Below are 13,645 nucleotides of genomic sequence, written 5' to 3' on the forward strand. Positions count from 1 at the left end.
GTTGTAATACTGCTTGTGCCTGTCACAGTGAGAGTATGGAGAGTTGGAATCCGATTTGGATCAAATTCAGTGTCGCTATTGTGTTTTTCAGCCTGATTATGTCGCCGTTTGGCCAAAATCTGCTGCCATGGTTACGTGGTTGTGGCTCATTCTACAAAAATGGTTGTCGAATGAATCATATCCCCAAATATTGTGCATATTTGTTTGTGGGAATTTGTTTGAAAAGAAGCAGAAGACATCAACAACACCTAATTTCTTTAAGTTTTAGCTTTTAGGTAACTGTAACTAAACATAAGGCAAAATTTTAAAGTTAAAATCAAGATGAAAGTATTGTAATAATGACTATGACCAGCAGGTGGCAGCACAGGTTTATAAACTCTCTCTAATCCGACATTGGGACTTTCTCTCCCTCACTCGTGCAATGAAACAAATCAAAGAAAAGTGAATTAGACGTCGGTGCCTGCCAGTCCATCAACAGGTCATACAAACAACCTTCAAAATACGACACATGCATGAAGCGGGAGCCTCCATCACGTCCGCTCATATACATCCTGACATGTCTAATGGGCGCTGGCATGGAGAAGCCGCAACTGAAGCCTCTAATCAGTCTCACCACGCTGGAAAATGGAGGTCAACGACCGGGAAAATGATATCTTCCTCTTCGGGATTTTTTCAAGACCCTGCAGTTTTGCAAGCAACCGCAAAAAAAAATCTCACCCAGCCAAAAAGAGAAACTCAAGAGAAACTCAAGACCTGGAGCCTGGAAGACAATACTGTGAGATCATGAGGGAGCTGAACCCAGTTGATCCACATAGTGATGGATGGCGTCACTGCTGGGATGTTTTGATGATTTCAAGGCTTTTTTTTGTGTGTGAGAAAGTTAAGATAAGAGAATGTGAAGTTTTAAGTCTGTAAGTCTGACACCTATAGAGTAGTAACAGTAGACATACACGCCTGTGTGACGCCTGTGGGAATCGTCCGAAGCTCTGGTTCTCAAACTGTGGGGCGTGTACCACCACAGGACGGCACACATGAGGTGGGAGATGTTTTGGTGATCTTGGTAAAGTGTAACATACATTTTTTGCCACAATTAATACATATAAAGTAAGTAATTCCCTTTGAAATCTACTCTACACGCAAAATATTCACATTTCCATTCAAAGCTGAAGCCACTCAGTCTGCCACCTTTCAGCTACAAAGACAGCAGCTGAACTTTCCACAAGGTAACGAGAGAGAGGGAGGGGAAGAAAGAGAGCAAGGGGGCGGTGTTTTGAACCCAGTGTCTTGGTTTCACGCGCCACACACACACAGATGCTTCAGTCTAGAGGAAAAGCCGTCAGTGTTCAGCTCAGGGCTCCACTCAGGATTTATCCCACTGTCATTCCGCTGCAGCGTGAGCGGTTTGAGCTGCTCCGGAAGCTTCCTGCCCCAGGCTGCTGATGCTCTCACAGGGGTATGTGTTCGTCTAACTTTCAGCTTTAGAACCAAACCAAAAGTAGAGAAGGAATGTATTTAAAAGTGTGTGATGGTGAGGATGCATGTGGAGAGGGGAGATAAGATGTCAGGGATGGAAGTAAGAGTGGGAATACCACAATGGAAAATACCAGGATTTAAAATTTCCATCAAAATTACAAAGGATAAGTCATGGAATGTGCAAAAATGTGAATATATTACATCCAAATTTGGATATTTTGGAATGAAATAATACAAATTCTTCTTTTTGATGGGATGAAAACCGACATTTCACTCTGAAATGCAGTGAAGTTGGAACAAAACTCTTAGAAATGTCCAATTTAAGCAAGAGCTTGCAAATATGTGACCCCTTCATCCAGGATACAACCCAAAAGGATGTAGGTTTTCTTTCTTTAGAATGAGGAAACCGTGGCTGTCGGGGGCGGGCGGAGGGTTGAGGGGTCTGAACGGGGGTCCGGGTGTAACTGATACCATGAATAAGAGCAGCCGCTTACTTTTTGAAGTAGGATTTATGAGGAGACGAACAAGGAGACCTTTGAGGAAACGATCCCCTCTTTTACTCTGTCACCAGGTCAGGACTGAACACACACACACACACACACACACACACACACACACACACACACACACACACACACACCGACGTGCTGATAAAATGACTAATGATACAATCGCTCAGTAGTTACAATAAAGACAACGAAACCAACTAAGTGCTACAATCTATCTGAGGTGAAGCGTTGGAGTCGTTGCCGTTGCCGTTGAGTTGCAGTGATGTCATGTCTCCTTCCTTCAGATGAACATTCTCATCTGGCTCTGCTCTTAGTTTCCATGTATTCACCGCAGCAGTAGCAGCAGCAGCAGCAGCAGCAGCAGCAGCAGCAGCAGCAGCAGCATCACTCTCCAATCCATTTGGGTGAAATTAATACACTGTCAACTCATTGAAACAATCCAGTTCTGGCTGCAGCGGCTCCCTGAAGAGAGGGGGTCCATTATGTTGTTCATAGAGAAAGGAATTCCTGCTGCTTTCCTATTTTAGAAAACAGAGGGCGGAAGAAAAAATGCATTTGTTTGCTTTTTTCGTCTCAGTGTCGGAACCGCACAGTTTTGCCACGTTTTGACCGCAGTGGCATTCCTTCTGAGTTTCTTGTGTGGGGTGAAGGTTGGGCCTGCGTTCGCCTGCTCGGACGCCCGGCCAAAAGACCTACAACACTTATAAGGGAAAGATGGAGTGTGTATGTGTGTGTGTGTGTGTATGTGTGTGTGTGTGTGCCCGGCTGAGTGACAGTTACTGTGGAACGTCAGGCCGAGAGCTTCGTCGCATAACGCCAATGTTCCCGTTTCCCATTCCTGCGGCACCGCCAGGGAGGAAAGACAAAAGTCCATTTTGACAGAGTTGGGCTGAAGATCACACAACTATCTGTTTCCTTTTAAAGTCTGGATCATCAGACTTGGAAGGAACTGAATACTTTTACTCAAAGCACAAATGTAATGTACTTAAATTCGGCCTATCACCTTCTGCTTGTACCTTTTTATCTGATATCTATAACTACTCTGCTTATGCAATCCAGACATAAATCATCGCTGGCGTTGCGTTCATTTGTTACCTCCTCGTCATCGACTTGTCCTATAATTTAAGAATCTACTTTGATTCATCTCCTCCAGTCAAATAACTCAAATTTACCTTTTTCTGGTTCTAATCTCCTCACCATGACGCGGCTTGAACGCAGCCTTCTGCTCTCCATCATCAGTCTCATAACAGACGAGCCTTCAAATCCAACGATTCCAACAGACTTCAGGCATTTGACATTTAGTAACATGAACGCACCGCAACTGGCAGATTACGGCAAAAATATGTGTACTTGTGTATTTGTTTTGTACTCGCCAGTATTTTAGATTAAGCTGACCGTCAACTTCTCCCTGCAAGTCGCATCCAAGTGCAACAAGTGTGTGTGTGCCAAGAATAACTCACTTCATTTCAAGATACCAAAGCAGGCACATTGGACTTGGATGATGTACAGCTCAGTGACATGTGCTTCATCTCACTGGGTACCTCAGTCTTTGTCACCGCGGTGATTTGTTGACTTGTTGTCTGCCTGTGAGATGTTTTGTTAGTTCAGCAGGATCCTTCAGGTTTCTCAGCTGGGAGCTCATATTGTTTCGCAGGGGTAAACAAGCAGCCAGCTGGAGATCTAAAAACACTGCCAGGCACGTAGTCTTATTCCTAAAAATGCTCCGGTCCCAGATGTTTGAGGGTTGGCATCGCTCTTACACAGCGGCACTGATCATATTATGGTTTTAATGGAATTCAAAGTGAAGAAACACACTTTTCTAAGAGGATCATTTAATGAATTTAAGTGAAGTTCACCATCTGAGGTCAAACTGAGATATTACAGAGGAAATTAGAGTATAATTTAAAACAAACAGCCCCTTAAAATGTATAGAAATGCTGTAACCACGCTGCTCTTAATGTAACCTCAGGCTCTCCTAAATCTGTCAATAACATACCTCAGTGTGTAAGATTAGAGCACAGGCTGTAACCTTCAATTTAATGATTAAAATGCTTTATCTTTAATCTGAGAATAGCCTGAGGATCAGCAGCAACATCTGAGGCTTCAATTTGTTCTGTCAAAGGTCAGATTCAGTTGTTTTCCCCCTCAGGATTCTGATTCTGGGAGGTTTTTCGCCTCTGATCCTAATGATTATGAAGCAAAATGACAAAAAGGCGACCTCGACTCTTTTGCCAACTATGGTGCAATTAATCCTGCTGAGATCTCTAATCAAGGCATCAAATGTGTAACGCTTCATGTTGTCGATTTGCGTGTGTGTGTGTGTGTGTGTGTGTGTGTATGTTTGTGTGTGGAGCTCCAAGCTTGACTTTGGCCTTGTGATCTGCAGGAAACCACACCACATTGAACGTCTTTGTACTGGGATGAAAGGGAACGAAGTCATTTGACGGCCGTGAAGGAACGGCTTTGTATTTGTTTCTGTAACCGTTTATGCCTGCGACCGACAGGGTGTCACTTTCCCCCCGATAGTGCTGGCGATAAGGCTCCTCTGTTGATGCGCGATACACACACCGCTGCTCGGCTGTCAATATTCCCGTTGGCCTGCCACAGTTCAGGGTGTGTAACACAGAAGTCAGTTGTTCTGAGCTCCAGAGGACGTTAAAGTGCTCTAATCCATTTCGTGGAAAACAAACAGTAAAGTGGGTTGGTAATTAAATAACCCACTTTGTTTCCTGTTTGAACTCAATACCCACACAGTCTAAGTGGGTTCTGCACTCCCTCAGTGACACACAGATCCTTTAAATCTACTAAAATGGAAAAATACTCCATTAAAAGCAAAGGTCCTGCATTTAAGGCTCAAACAAGCTTTAGCATTAAAATCTTCTCTTTTGTCCAAAGTAAAAGAAAGAACAAGAGAAAGAATCAAATCAGAATTCCCTCAATGCCCAATTTTGCCTTGAGATCAGATGAAAGATGTATATGCTTCAGTGAGATCAAAGTAATCTCTTTAAAGTCCTCCACAGTATTGTTTATGTTAATCACATTTTCTGTTTAAAGTCTAAAAGCTGCAGTGTAACTTGTAGCTGCAGCCATAAAAGTCGTGGAGCAGAGGTACAAACTAGCTACAGTACAGGTCCATCGTACATCCATCTGGGGTTGCGTGACGTCTGAAAGCGGTGATTGTACATTCATACACACACGCACAGGCATTAGACAGGATATGACAAGAGTCAGAAAGTTTCTTTAAACAGACTGGAGGGTGTGCAGCCCGGCGCTTTATGAGGTGCACGTCACCCTAACAGGCCTCCAGACAGGCCCATGACTCAGGCCTTCATCATTTTGTTGCTATGACAGATTTAACACCTCGCTACATATTTGCACAGCTGGATTTTAGTGTGTGTGACAGTGTGTTTTCAGCGTGAAATATTCTGGTTTGTAAAACCGAAAGACACAAACTCTGAATCCCCCCCCTCTCCTCTGGGAAAATAAACAGTATCGCCCGTGCAGCAGAGCTCTGGTGGCTCGTGGAAGGATCCTGGCTCCGATCGTAAGAAACTGTCAGGTTGTCGACGGGGGAAACGCGCGGGGGGGGACAACACCAGCGAGCCATGAAGGGACATGGGACAGGACGCCTGGTGGATGATCCCGGGAGACAGTAACCATTTGGCTCCCGTTACAAAGAACCCAGAGCCAAGCCAGTCCAGTAAATCTCTCTCAGGGACGCATGGTGCACCAGAGGAAGAATTCAGCACGTCCACGTCTCCACAGTGTGAAACGCGGCCTTGAATAGCTTCGGCGGCGTAGAACAAAGGCAAGAGGAGATGTGTGCGTTTACCTTAATTGTTCATCGGCGCTGTGGAAAACAGGGGTGACAGGCACACCTCCTGGGTCCCACAGCTGAGGAGTGAGTCAGTGCCTTCACACAGCAGGCGTCTGGATTCTTAACAAGTCACGTATGTTGTGTGTACATTGCTCCTGCATGCGCCATTACAGGTGTATTTCCTAGGAGCTCCATTTCCTTTAGAATGCTCTTGAAACTTGACCCGATGACTCACATTCACCTAATCTGCTCTCACTCAAGAACAGAATCATGTCGTCCATCAGGCTTCAACGCGCTTTGTTGTGCTAAATCCCCGCTTAAGGCTGCGGTTCACTTATTGTATCCAGTGTTACGTCACCTAACCTTCATAATAACAGCTTGCAAATGAAAACATAGGATTGATTTTGATGATATTGTAAAGCATCTCGATACTTAAATCTACTCAACTGCTCAAAAAACCCTGAATGAAGTCGCGTTTCCTTGGATAACTTGGACTCTGGAGGACATGATGGGACACCCAGCAGTGTGTGTGTGAAGTTTCTTCCAAGGTGACGCAGTTATAAGCTTAAAAAAAAAGGTCCTTCATCATCCCTTTAAGTGCGTCTGACACCTAAGTAGAGACTTTCAGAAACATAATGTTCTACCGTGTGAGAATCATTCTTAGACATTTTGGACGCTCCACTTCAACGTGTCCCTTTGTCTTTCCTTCCATCCTTCCATTGTTTTTCCTTTTCTCTTCTCTTTACCCAAATCAGGTGATATGAGATTTTCACCTTGTGGTAATCTTCGTCCAACCACTGGAGCGTTGCCATAGTTGCCATATTGGACAGTAAACTCTTATTAGACTGTCTGAAGTAGATTAGAACAATAAATAAAATAGCTCCAGCCTTGATGGATTTAATTGGATGTTATTGTGTTTTGGCCTGGGTCTTACAGGAATTTCCTATTGGGTGCCTAAAGGAGTGTTTAATGAAGGACAACAGCTGGGGGGAGCGCAGAAATGTGTTCACAGATGTTAGAGCTCAGGAAAAGCAACATAAAGCTCTGAATTCAACGGAAGGAAAACCCATTGTTCTCCCCTTTTTGCATTCATGCTGGAGATGGATGGACCAGAATAGAAACAGAGGCTTTTTAGACAGTTTAGGGGGGGAAGTTGGGTTGATTTCCTCCCCTCATCAAGACAGCAAACTGACACAAAACAGGCAAAGGATGGGATGTTTGGTCTCCGCCGGGTCAGCTCCCGCCATGTTTTCGACCTTGTTCAATGCCCTTTCAGAGGAAGCGACCCTGTTATCTGCAGGGAGGACGTCTTCAGAGCTATAGCGTAGCGGTTTGCGGATAGGCAGAGAGAGTCGTGGAGGAGAGGGAGTTGAGGGTTCTGGCAGGAGTTTGAGGACCTGACTGAGAGCAGACTGTGTTTATCTTTTTGTGTGTATCTAAATTTGCAGCATCATTGCTTATTAGGAACAAAATGTTTGATTGCAGTCAGACGTGAGGAATGTAAACCGTGTTTCTCAAAGGCGGCGTCAGACTCTCGGAGGTTGCAGAGCGAAGAAAGGTACCTGTGAAACTCCGCCGTGTGGAACGAGAACGAGCAGCGTTTAATTCTTTCCAGCTTCGCTCCAAACAACAGGATGTTGGTTGTTGGTTGTTGTTCAGCGAAAAACAAGTGGCCTTCATTAGTTTGTAATGGTTTCTGGGTTTTCTCATCAAGTATGATGTCATGTTTGGCCCTGGCGGGGACTCAGGGAGTTGGGGGGTTAAGCTGAGCCCTGGACCCCTCTGGGAAGACTTTGGTCTCTCAGCTGTTGCTTTGTTGAACCCAGCTCCCTCCTCTTCTCTGACATTAGAGCAACATGTCAGAACTTCAAAGACAGGAGTAATAAAAGTATAAACACAAACCGTCTCAATGTGAAATATCTGAGCGACTGGGATTTGTAAGTGCAATGTTCCAGACGTTGCTGCACCTATACCCGCACCTCGGAGACGGTTACTGTGGTGACACTCTAACAGCCTTATCCATAATCTTCCTCCACACTGCATATATCTCTCTGAGCTCTGCCTGCCGGGTCTTAACTGTTCCGCAGTAGAACGTTAACCCAGACGTTCACACTTCATTTCCTCCCTCATTTCCCTCTGCTACTGCTCGTGCTCGGTGCCTGTGACCTCGGGGGCGACGCACTGCTGTGTTTGGTAACAGCCGCGGGATGATGTTATTGTCTCTGTCACTCAAGTCATTTGCAAATGAAGTGAAGAATATGTAAACTGGATACCAGAAGCATCAAGTCTGCAGTTCCTCCTGAGGACACTGACGTCCTCTGCAGTTTGTTCTGGAGTTGTTTCAGGGATTTGGCAGCGTTGTAAGGCCAAACATCTTTGAATCTTTGAGAACAAAATACAGATAAACATCCACACATGCATAAATACAAGGATTCATTGTTTTCCCCAGCAAAGATGCATCCCAGGCCGCTTGGGCCCGGCCTGTAAATACAGCAGTGACATCATCGTGTACACACATTTAAACTTAAGACAGCATTTTACAGATAACACCACTGAACACAACAAAGGACTAAAACCTTCTTAATCAATCAATCAATCAGTTAATCAATCCAATCATTTTGAGGTATCATTGTGGTGAAATTATGGTTGAATATTTATGAGAAATCTTCTGCTTTTAAAGGCATTTGTGAACATAATAAATAAATAATAATGAATAATGTGATGTGTAACGTTAGAAGTTCAACCGTCCTGTTTGTAAGAGTCTAGAGAGAGTTGTGGAGGAATGGAAATCAATATAAATGAGTGGCACTGCCCTTTAAAAGTGAGCCAAGCCAATGAAAGGAGTCTGAAGAGAAAAGCCTTTGAAATGGAGAAGCCTCACTCATATTTAGCTCCCGACAATTTAATATTGTTTGGTCGCTCGCTCTCTCTCACTCTCTCTCCCAGCGCTGCAGGGGGTTTCACAGAGGGGGAGGGAGAGGAAGAGAGGGAGGGAGTGAGTAACGATGACACAGGAGAAGCAGCTCTACCATTACTGACACACACAACCAGTCGGCTCATAACTCATGATGTAACCTTTTTTCTGAAAATGAATCTAAAAAGGATAATGTGTGTGTAATGTCATCTGTCTTCTCCCTTCTTTCACCCCCCCCCCCCCCCCCCCCCCCCCCCCCCGTCTCTTCCGCAGGTCTTCCCTTCCCGACTGTACATCCTCAAACGGTCCCTCTCGCCTCATTCCTGCTTTCTCTCTCTGTCTCTCTAATCTCACACGTTGGGGCCGCCACCGCCGCCGCCGCTGCTTCCTGCTCTCTGTCTCTCTCGGGGGTGGGGGGGCCTGATAACTGAATGCTGAGCGGTGCCAGAAAAGGTCAGCCAAAGTGGGACACCATGAGCGAGCGATTCGACTGCAACAACTGCAACGAGTCCCTGTGCGGACGCAAATACATCCAGGTGGAGGAGAAGCCTCACTGCATCCCCTGCTACGACCGCCTGTACGCCAACACCTGCCAGGGATGTAAAGAAATCATAGGGCACAACGCCAAGGTGAGCTCAGCGTGTGTCTGTACGTGTGTGTGTGTGTGTGTGTGACGCACATTTCTGTTAACTTATAGTGGCGTCTACAAACCAGCTGCTCTTCCTGGAAAATGAACTGTAATTCCCATGAGGTGTCTAAAGCCTCTGGGTTACCAAGCTAAGGGAAACACCCACAGACACCACGGGGCCATCAGGGGCCTGTGAATTATGGACTCACACTGAGGGCCGGGGCAGTAAATCAGGCTGCTGCTTGCTTTGGCCCGGCCTCTTCCTTGTCCCCCTACTCCTCCTCCTCCGCCCTGCGCCGGCGTCTGTCCTCCTCCTCCGTCCTCTGTCCCCACTGCTCCGTATGGGTGAATCCCTGCGTCCTCACATATAACTCTTTCTTTTTTCCACCAACAATTCAATAGGGCCGATTTATCACAGGGCTTGTTTGAACTGCACGTGAACTGGAACGCCCGCAGCTGTGTGGAGTGGCTTACATCAATGTTTAAGAAATACTCAAGATGAAGAAAAAGTATTTTTACATCTCGAGCTCCCTGTTGCCTCATCACCGCCCGGGTGACGGCACGACGCCACCCTGAGCGGGGAAACAGAGGAGTCGACTCCAAAACAGCCAATCCAGAAAGAGCAGGACCCTGGATCAATGGAATCGGAGGATGGCCTTGACCTTTCACCTTCAAAACCCCAGAGTAGACAGGAAACAAAGTCTCATATCTGCTTATTCTATCAAATCCTCCGATATTTTCCCCTGTTTTCTTTTCAAATAGGCTTTGATATTTATTGAATGAAGAAGAGATTCATGTCTGTACTTTACTCTCTCTCTTTACTCTACTCTCTCTCTTTGTCCTCCAGGAGCTCTTCTACGAGGACAGGCATTACCACGAGAACTGCTTCCGTTGTTTCCGCTGCGAGCGCTCTCTGGCCGACGAGCCCTTCACCAGCCAGGAGGAGGCGCTTCTGTGCAGTGACTGCTACTGCAACGAGTTCTCCTCCAAGTGCGTTGCGTGCGACAAGACAGTCAAGCCAGGTAAGTTAGAACACAGTCACACACACACCTACGGGCAATTTAGAGTTTCTGTTACCAAAATCGACTGCTTAAGCCTGTTACATTTTTTACATTTCCCTTAAATTAGTACTCTGAGTCCCTCTTCTCTTAGTAACCGTGGATACATCAATGTCACTCAGGGGTCAGACAGTTCACACCCTGTCATTTGAGCAATGAAGAGCCTGATGAGTTTGTTGTCGTCTCAGATGTGACACACTGATTGCTTCCTCGCTCGGCTGAAACTATTTCCCAGCTGAGTTTGCAGCTCTGGGTGCCGTGACGACACCCGGGCGCTCAGTGCTCGGTGTCATGTGACTGAACATTACCACCTTGTGGGCAGCGTTTAGATATTACAACTCCACACCGAGCTCCTTTTTTCTCTCTACTGAATAGTTATTTTCTTCAGTTTCTGTTTCTCTTGGAATGCTTTTTTAAAAGCTACGTTGCCTTCTCTCTCTCTCTCTCCCCCCCCTCCCTCCCTCCCTCACCCCTACTCCCCCCTTTTATTTCTGAAACTGCAGCCAATTACGAGTTCCAAGCGTTATCCTCCCTTGGGCTGCGTTTCAGCTCCCCAAACTCCTAAAGCGAGGCTGGTGATTAAGAGATTTGACGTCCATTTTCACAGGCATGACCGGCTCCCCGACTTTTATGAGCCTTTGCCGTGAAGCATGTCTGCCAACTGCACACACACACACTGCACCCACATGGGACCAGAGTAAATACCATCACTTAAATGGCAGAAATAAATAATAGGTCTTTTTTTAGGGGGGTGGCGTGTTGTGTTGTTTGTGTCACTGTGCGTTGCTTTGTCGCACTGTGCGTTGCCAGATGGTTTGAGATAAAAGGCGGCACAGGCAGCAGACAGGTTCAGCCCTCATACTGAAGCAACACTTTGGGTTCCCTGTGCATTCATCTGGGAACTGAATCAGATTTGGTAGAATGGTTGCAGATATGGTGCAGGCAAGGAATGGAGAATGCCAGAAGTCAAACACAAGCCTACAATAAGTCAGGGAAGTCCCCGTTAACAACAATACAGTATCAACAAGGACTTAAGACATCTCTCCTTCTCTCTCTCTCTCTCTCTCTCTCTCTCGCTCTCTCTCTCTCTCTCTCAGGATCCAGGATGTTACAGTACGGCGGCTCCACGTGGCACGAGGACTGCTTCATGTGTCACGGCTGCGAGAAGCCCATCGGCGCCGAGGCCTTCATCCCAGACAAGACCAACCACTACTGTGTGCCGTGCTACGAGGGCAGGGTGGCCCCTCAGTGCAGCCACTGCAAAAAGGTGAACCCGTGTGTGTCCTACGTCACCGTGATAAATGAGGTTGATGTCATGCTTTGGCCGTTGTTGGGAAACTTTGGAACAAACATTTTACAGTCCCCAGAGGATGGATTGTGGTATTTTTTTATTGCTATGTTGCTTTTTCCCCTCTGCTGTCATCAGGAAGCCACAACTTATTAGGAACACTTTAGTTCTTGATAAGCGATAGTGAGTCATGCGAGTTGAATGTTCATGCAGCTTGTAAATAACTGCGTTCCAAAGAGGATGAATCATAATGATTTGTCGCCTTGTTGGATTCCTGAACGATTTTTCTCCATTCCTGAAATGCGGAGCCGCTTTGCAAAGCCAGGGGTCGTCTGACGTCACCGCAGGCTTTTCATTTGATTTGAACATAGCGGCGGTTTACCAGATAACACACTGATACAGTTTGCGTGCGTCCGACAGGCTCTGACTAAAGGGGGCGTGACCTACAAGGATGAGGTCTGGCACAAAGAATGTTTCCTCTGCACCTCCTGCAAAGGCCCGCTGGCCGGTCAGCCCTTCACCTCTCAGGGGGAGAGCCCGTACTGCGTCAAGTGCTTCAGCAGCCTCTACGCCAAAAAGTGCGCCGGGTGCAACACGGCCATCACAGGTGAGTGGAAGGGCCGAGGAGCCACAAGACGTGATCTAACTGCATTCAGAACCTTCTTCCTTATCTTGATAACATATTGGATTGGAATAGAAAGTGAACATGAGGCCTGTGATGGACTGGAGGCTGGAGGCTGGAGTCTGTTCCCTGTTCTCCTCCAGCCCTCAGAACAAGCAGATAGATGAACAGATGGAAAACCATTCTTTAACCCAGGCGCAACAAGGAAATTAATTTCTAATTTTAACCCTGATTCCAATCCCACAGGACAGAAAACTGCAGCTCAAGTCTGAACTTTCTATCTGTGATATCAAAGCAGCTGTTTCCTATCAGCCGTGAATGTAAAAACGCCCGCTCAGACATAATGGATCAGGGTGTGGCTCAGGCTTTAAATTAACCATGATACAGGTTTAATGAGATTAATACAGAAAGCATCATCCTGTCTGTGTCGGCATTGATGTTATCTTAAATTCAATGTGTGTGTTGGCTGTGTGTGTGTAGGCAGTTTTCCATTCATTCCCTTGGATGTGTGTGTCTCTCGCAGGCTTCGGAGACGGAAAGTACGTGTCTTTCGAGGAGCGCCAGTGGCACCAGCCCTGCTTCAAATGCTCACGTTGCTCCGTATCGCTGGTGGGCTCCGGCTTCTTCCCGGACCGAGATCAGATCCTGTGTGCGGACTGCAACAGCGACGACTGACCGACGTCAAACACACCTGCCTGCGATCAATACACACCACCAGCAGTAAAACCTCTAAAGGTCAGCTGGGCACATGAAGACTGACATGTATTCACTGATCTATTTCACTATTTACAGACAAACTCCAAACTCCTTCTCATCCTAATTCACATTGAAATGTATGTATAAATTCTGCATAAATGACTTGTGATCTTTCCTTCTTCTTCCATATGTTTTGCACATCAAAGAACTAATAAAATATACATAAGATATATAAACATTTATGTAAAGCCGGACAGTTTAGTGGAGTGATATTTCACCCTTTAACATGACAGCTAGACGGATCCAAAGCATTTTATTAGAGCGCATACACACGAATGTTATGACTTCTGCCAGCAATTATATTCTGATTTGTTTAGATAGCAATAACCTGCTGCTGCCCTCCTCCTTGACTTTTAAACACATAACCGTTTTACGAGGCCCACCGCTTGCTGCATGTGAATTTCTTTGTTTGTTTTATATCTCTTAAATGAATTTGTACAGCAGATAGGAGTTTAATGTTCCAGTATTCATTTGTCTTCACGAAACGGGAAAAAAATGGGTTGTAACGACTGTTTCATACAGAAATACAGTATAAACCTTTGCGATGTTCTTAATAATAAAACTGTCATCAAAGGAGGGT

The 13,645-nt window shown here is 45.9% G+C and overlaps 1 protein-coding gene across 1 annotated transcript; it reads left to right on the plus strand.

Annotated features, from left to right (window-relative positions):
* Positions 1–1,302: 1,302 nt before the first annotated feature.
* Positions 1,303–13,092, plus strand: LOC142989899 (four and a half LIM domains protein 3-like). The gene is made up of 6 exons (XM_076139640.1): positions 1,303–1,453; positions 8,987–9,342; positions 10,189–10,363; positions 11,497–11,666; positions 12,108–12,294; positions 12,833–13,092. Exons 2-6 carry the CDS (start codon positions 9,145–9,147, stop codon positions 12,982–12,984), a joined length of 882 nt encoding a protein of 293 aa, XP_075995755.1. The 5' UTR covers positions 1,303–1,453; positions 8,987–9,144; the 3' UTR covers positions 12,985–13,092.
* The last annotated feature ends 553 nt before the right edge of the window (positions 13,093–13,645 follow it).

This window comes from Genypterus blacodes, unplaced genomic scaffold (assembly GCF_046128005.1).
Source record: "Genypterus blacodes isolate CSIRO-AG114 ecotype Tasmania unplaced genomic scaffold, CSIRO-AGI_Gbla_v1 ptg000438l_1, whole genome shotgun sequence".
In the NCBI taxonomy this organism is placed as follows: Eukaryota; Metazoa; Chordata; class Actinopteri; order Ophidiiformes; family Ophidiidae; genus Genypterus; species Genypterus blacodes.

Bases quoted from the DNA above. Each gene is read 5' to 3' on its own strand.
- LOC142989899 (XM_076139640.1), top strand. From the start codon at position 9,145: ATGCTGAGCGGTGCCAGAAAAGGTCAGCCAAAGTGGGACACCATGAGC. The intron at 10,364-11,496 runs GTAAGTTAGAAC...TCTCTCTCTCAG, and splicing joins CGACAAGACAGTCAAGCCAG to GATCCAGGATGTTACAGTAC. The intron at 12,295-12,832 runs GTGAGTGGAAGG...TGTCTCTCGCAG, and splicing joins GTGCAACACGGCCATCACAG to GCTTCGGAGACGGAAAGTAC.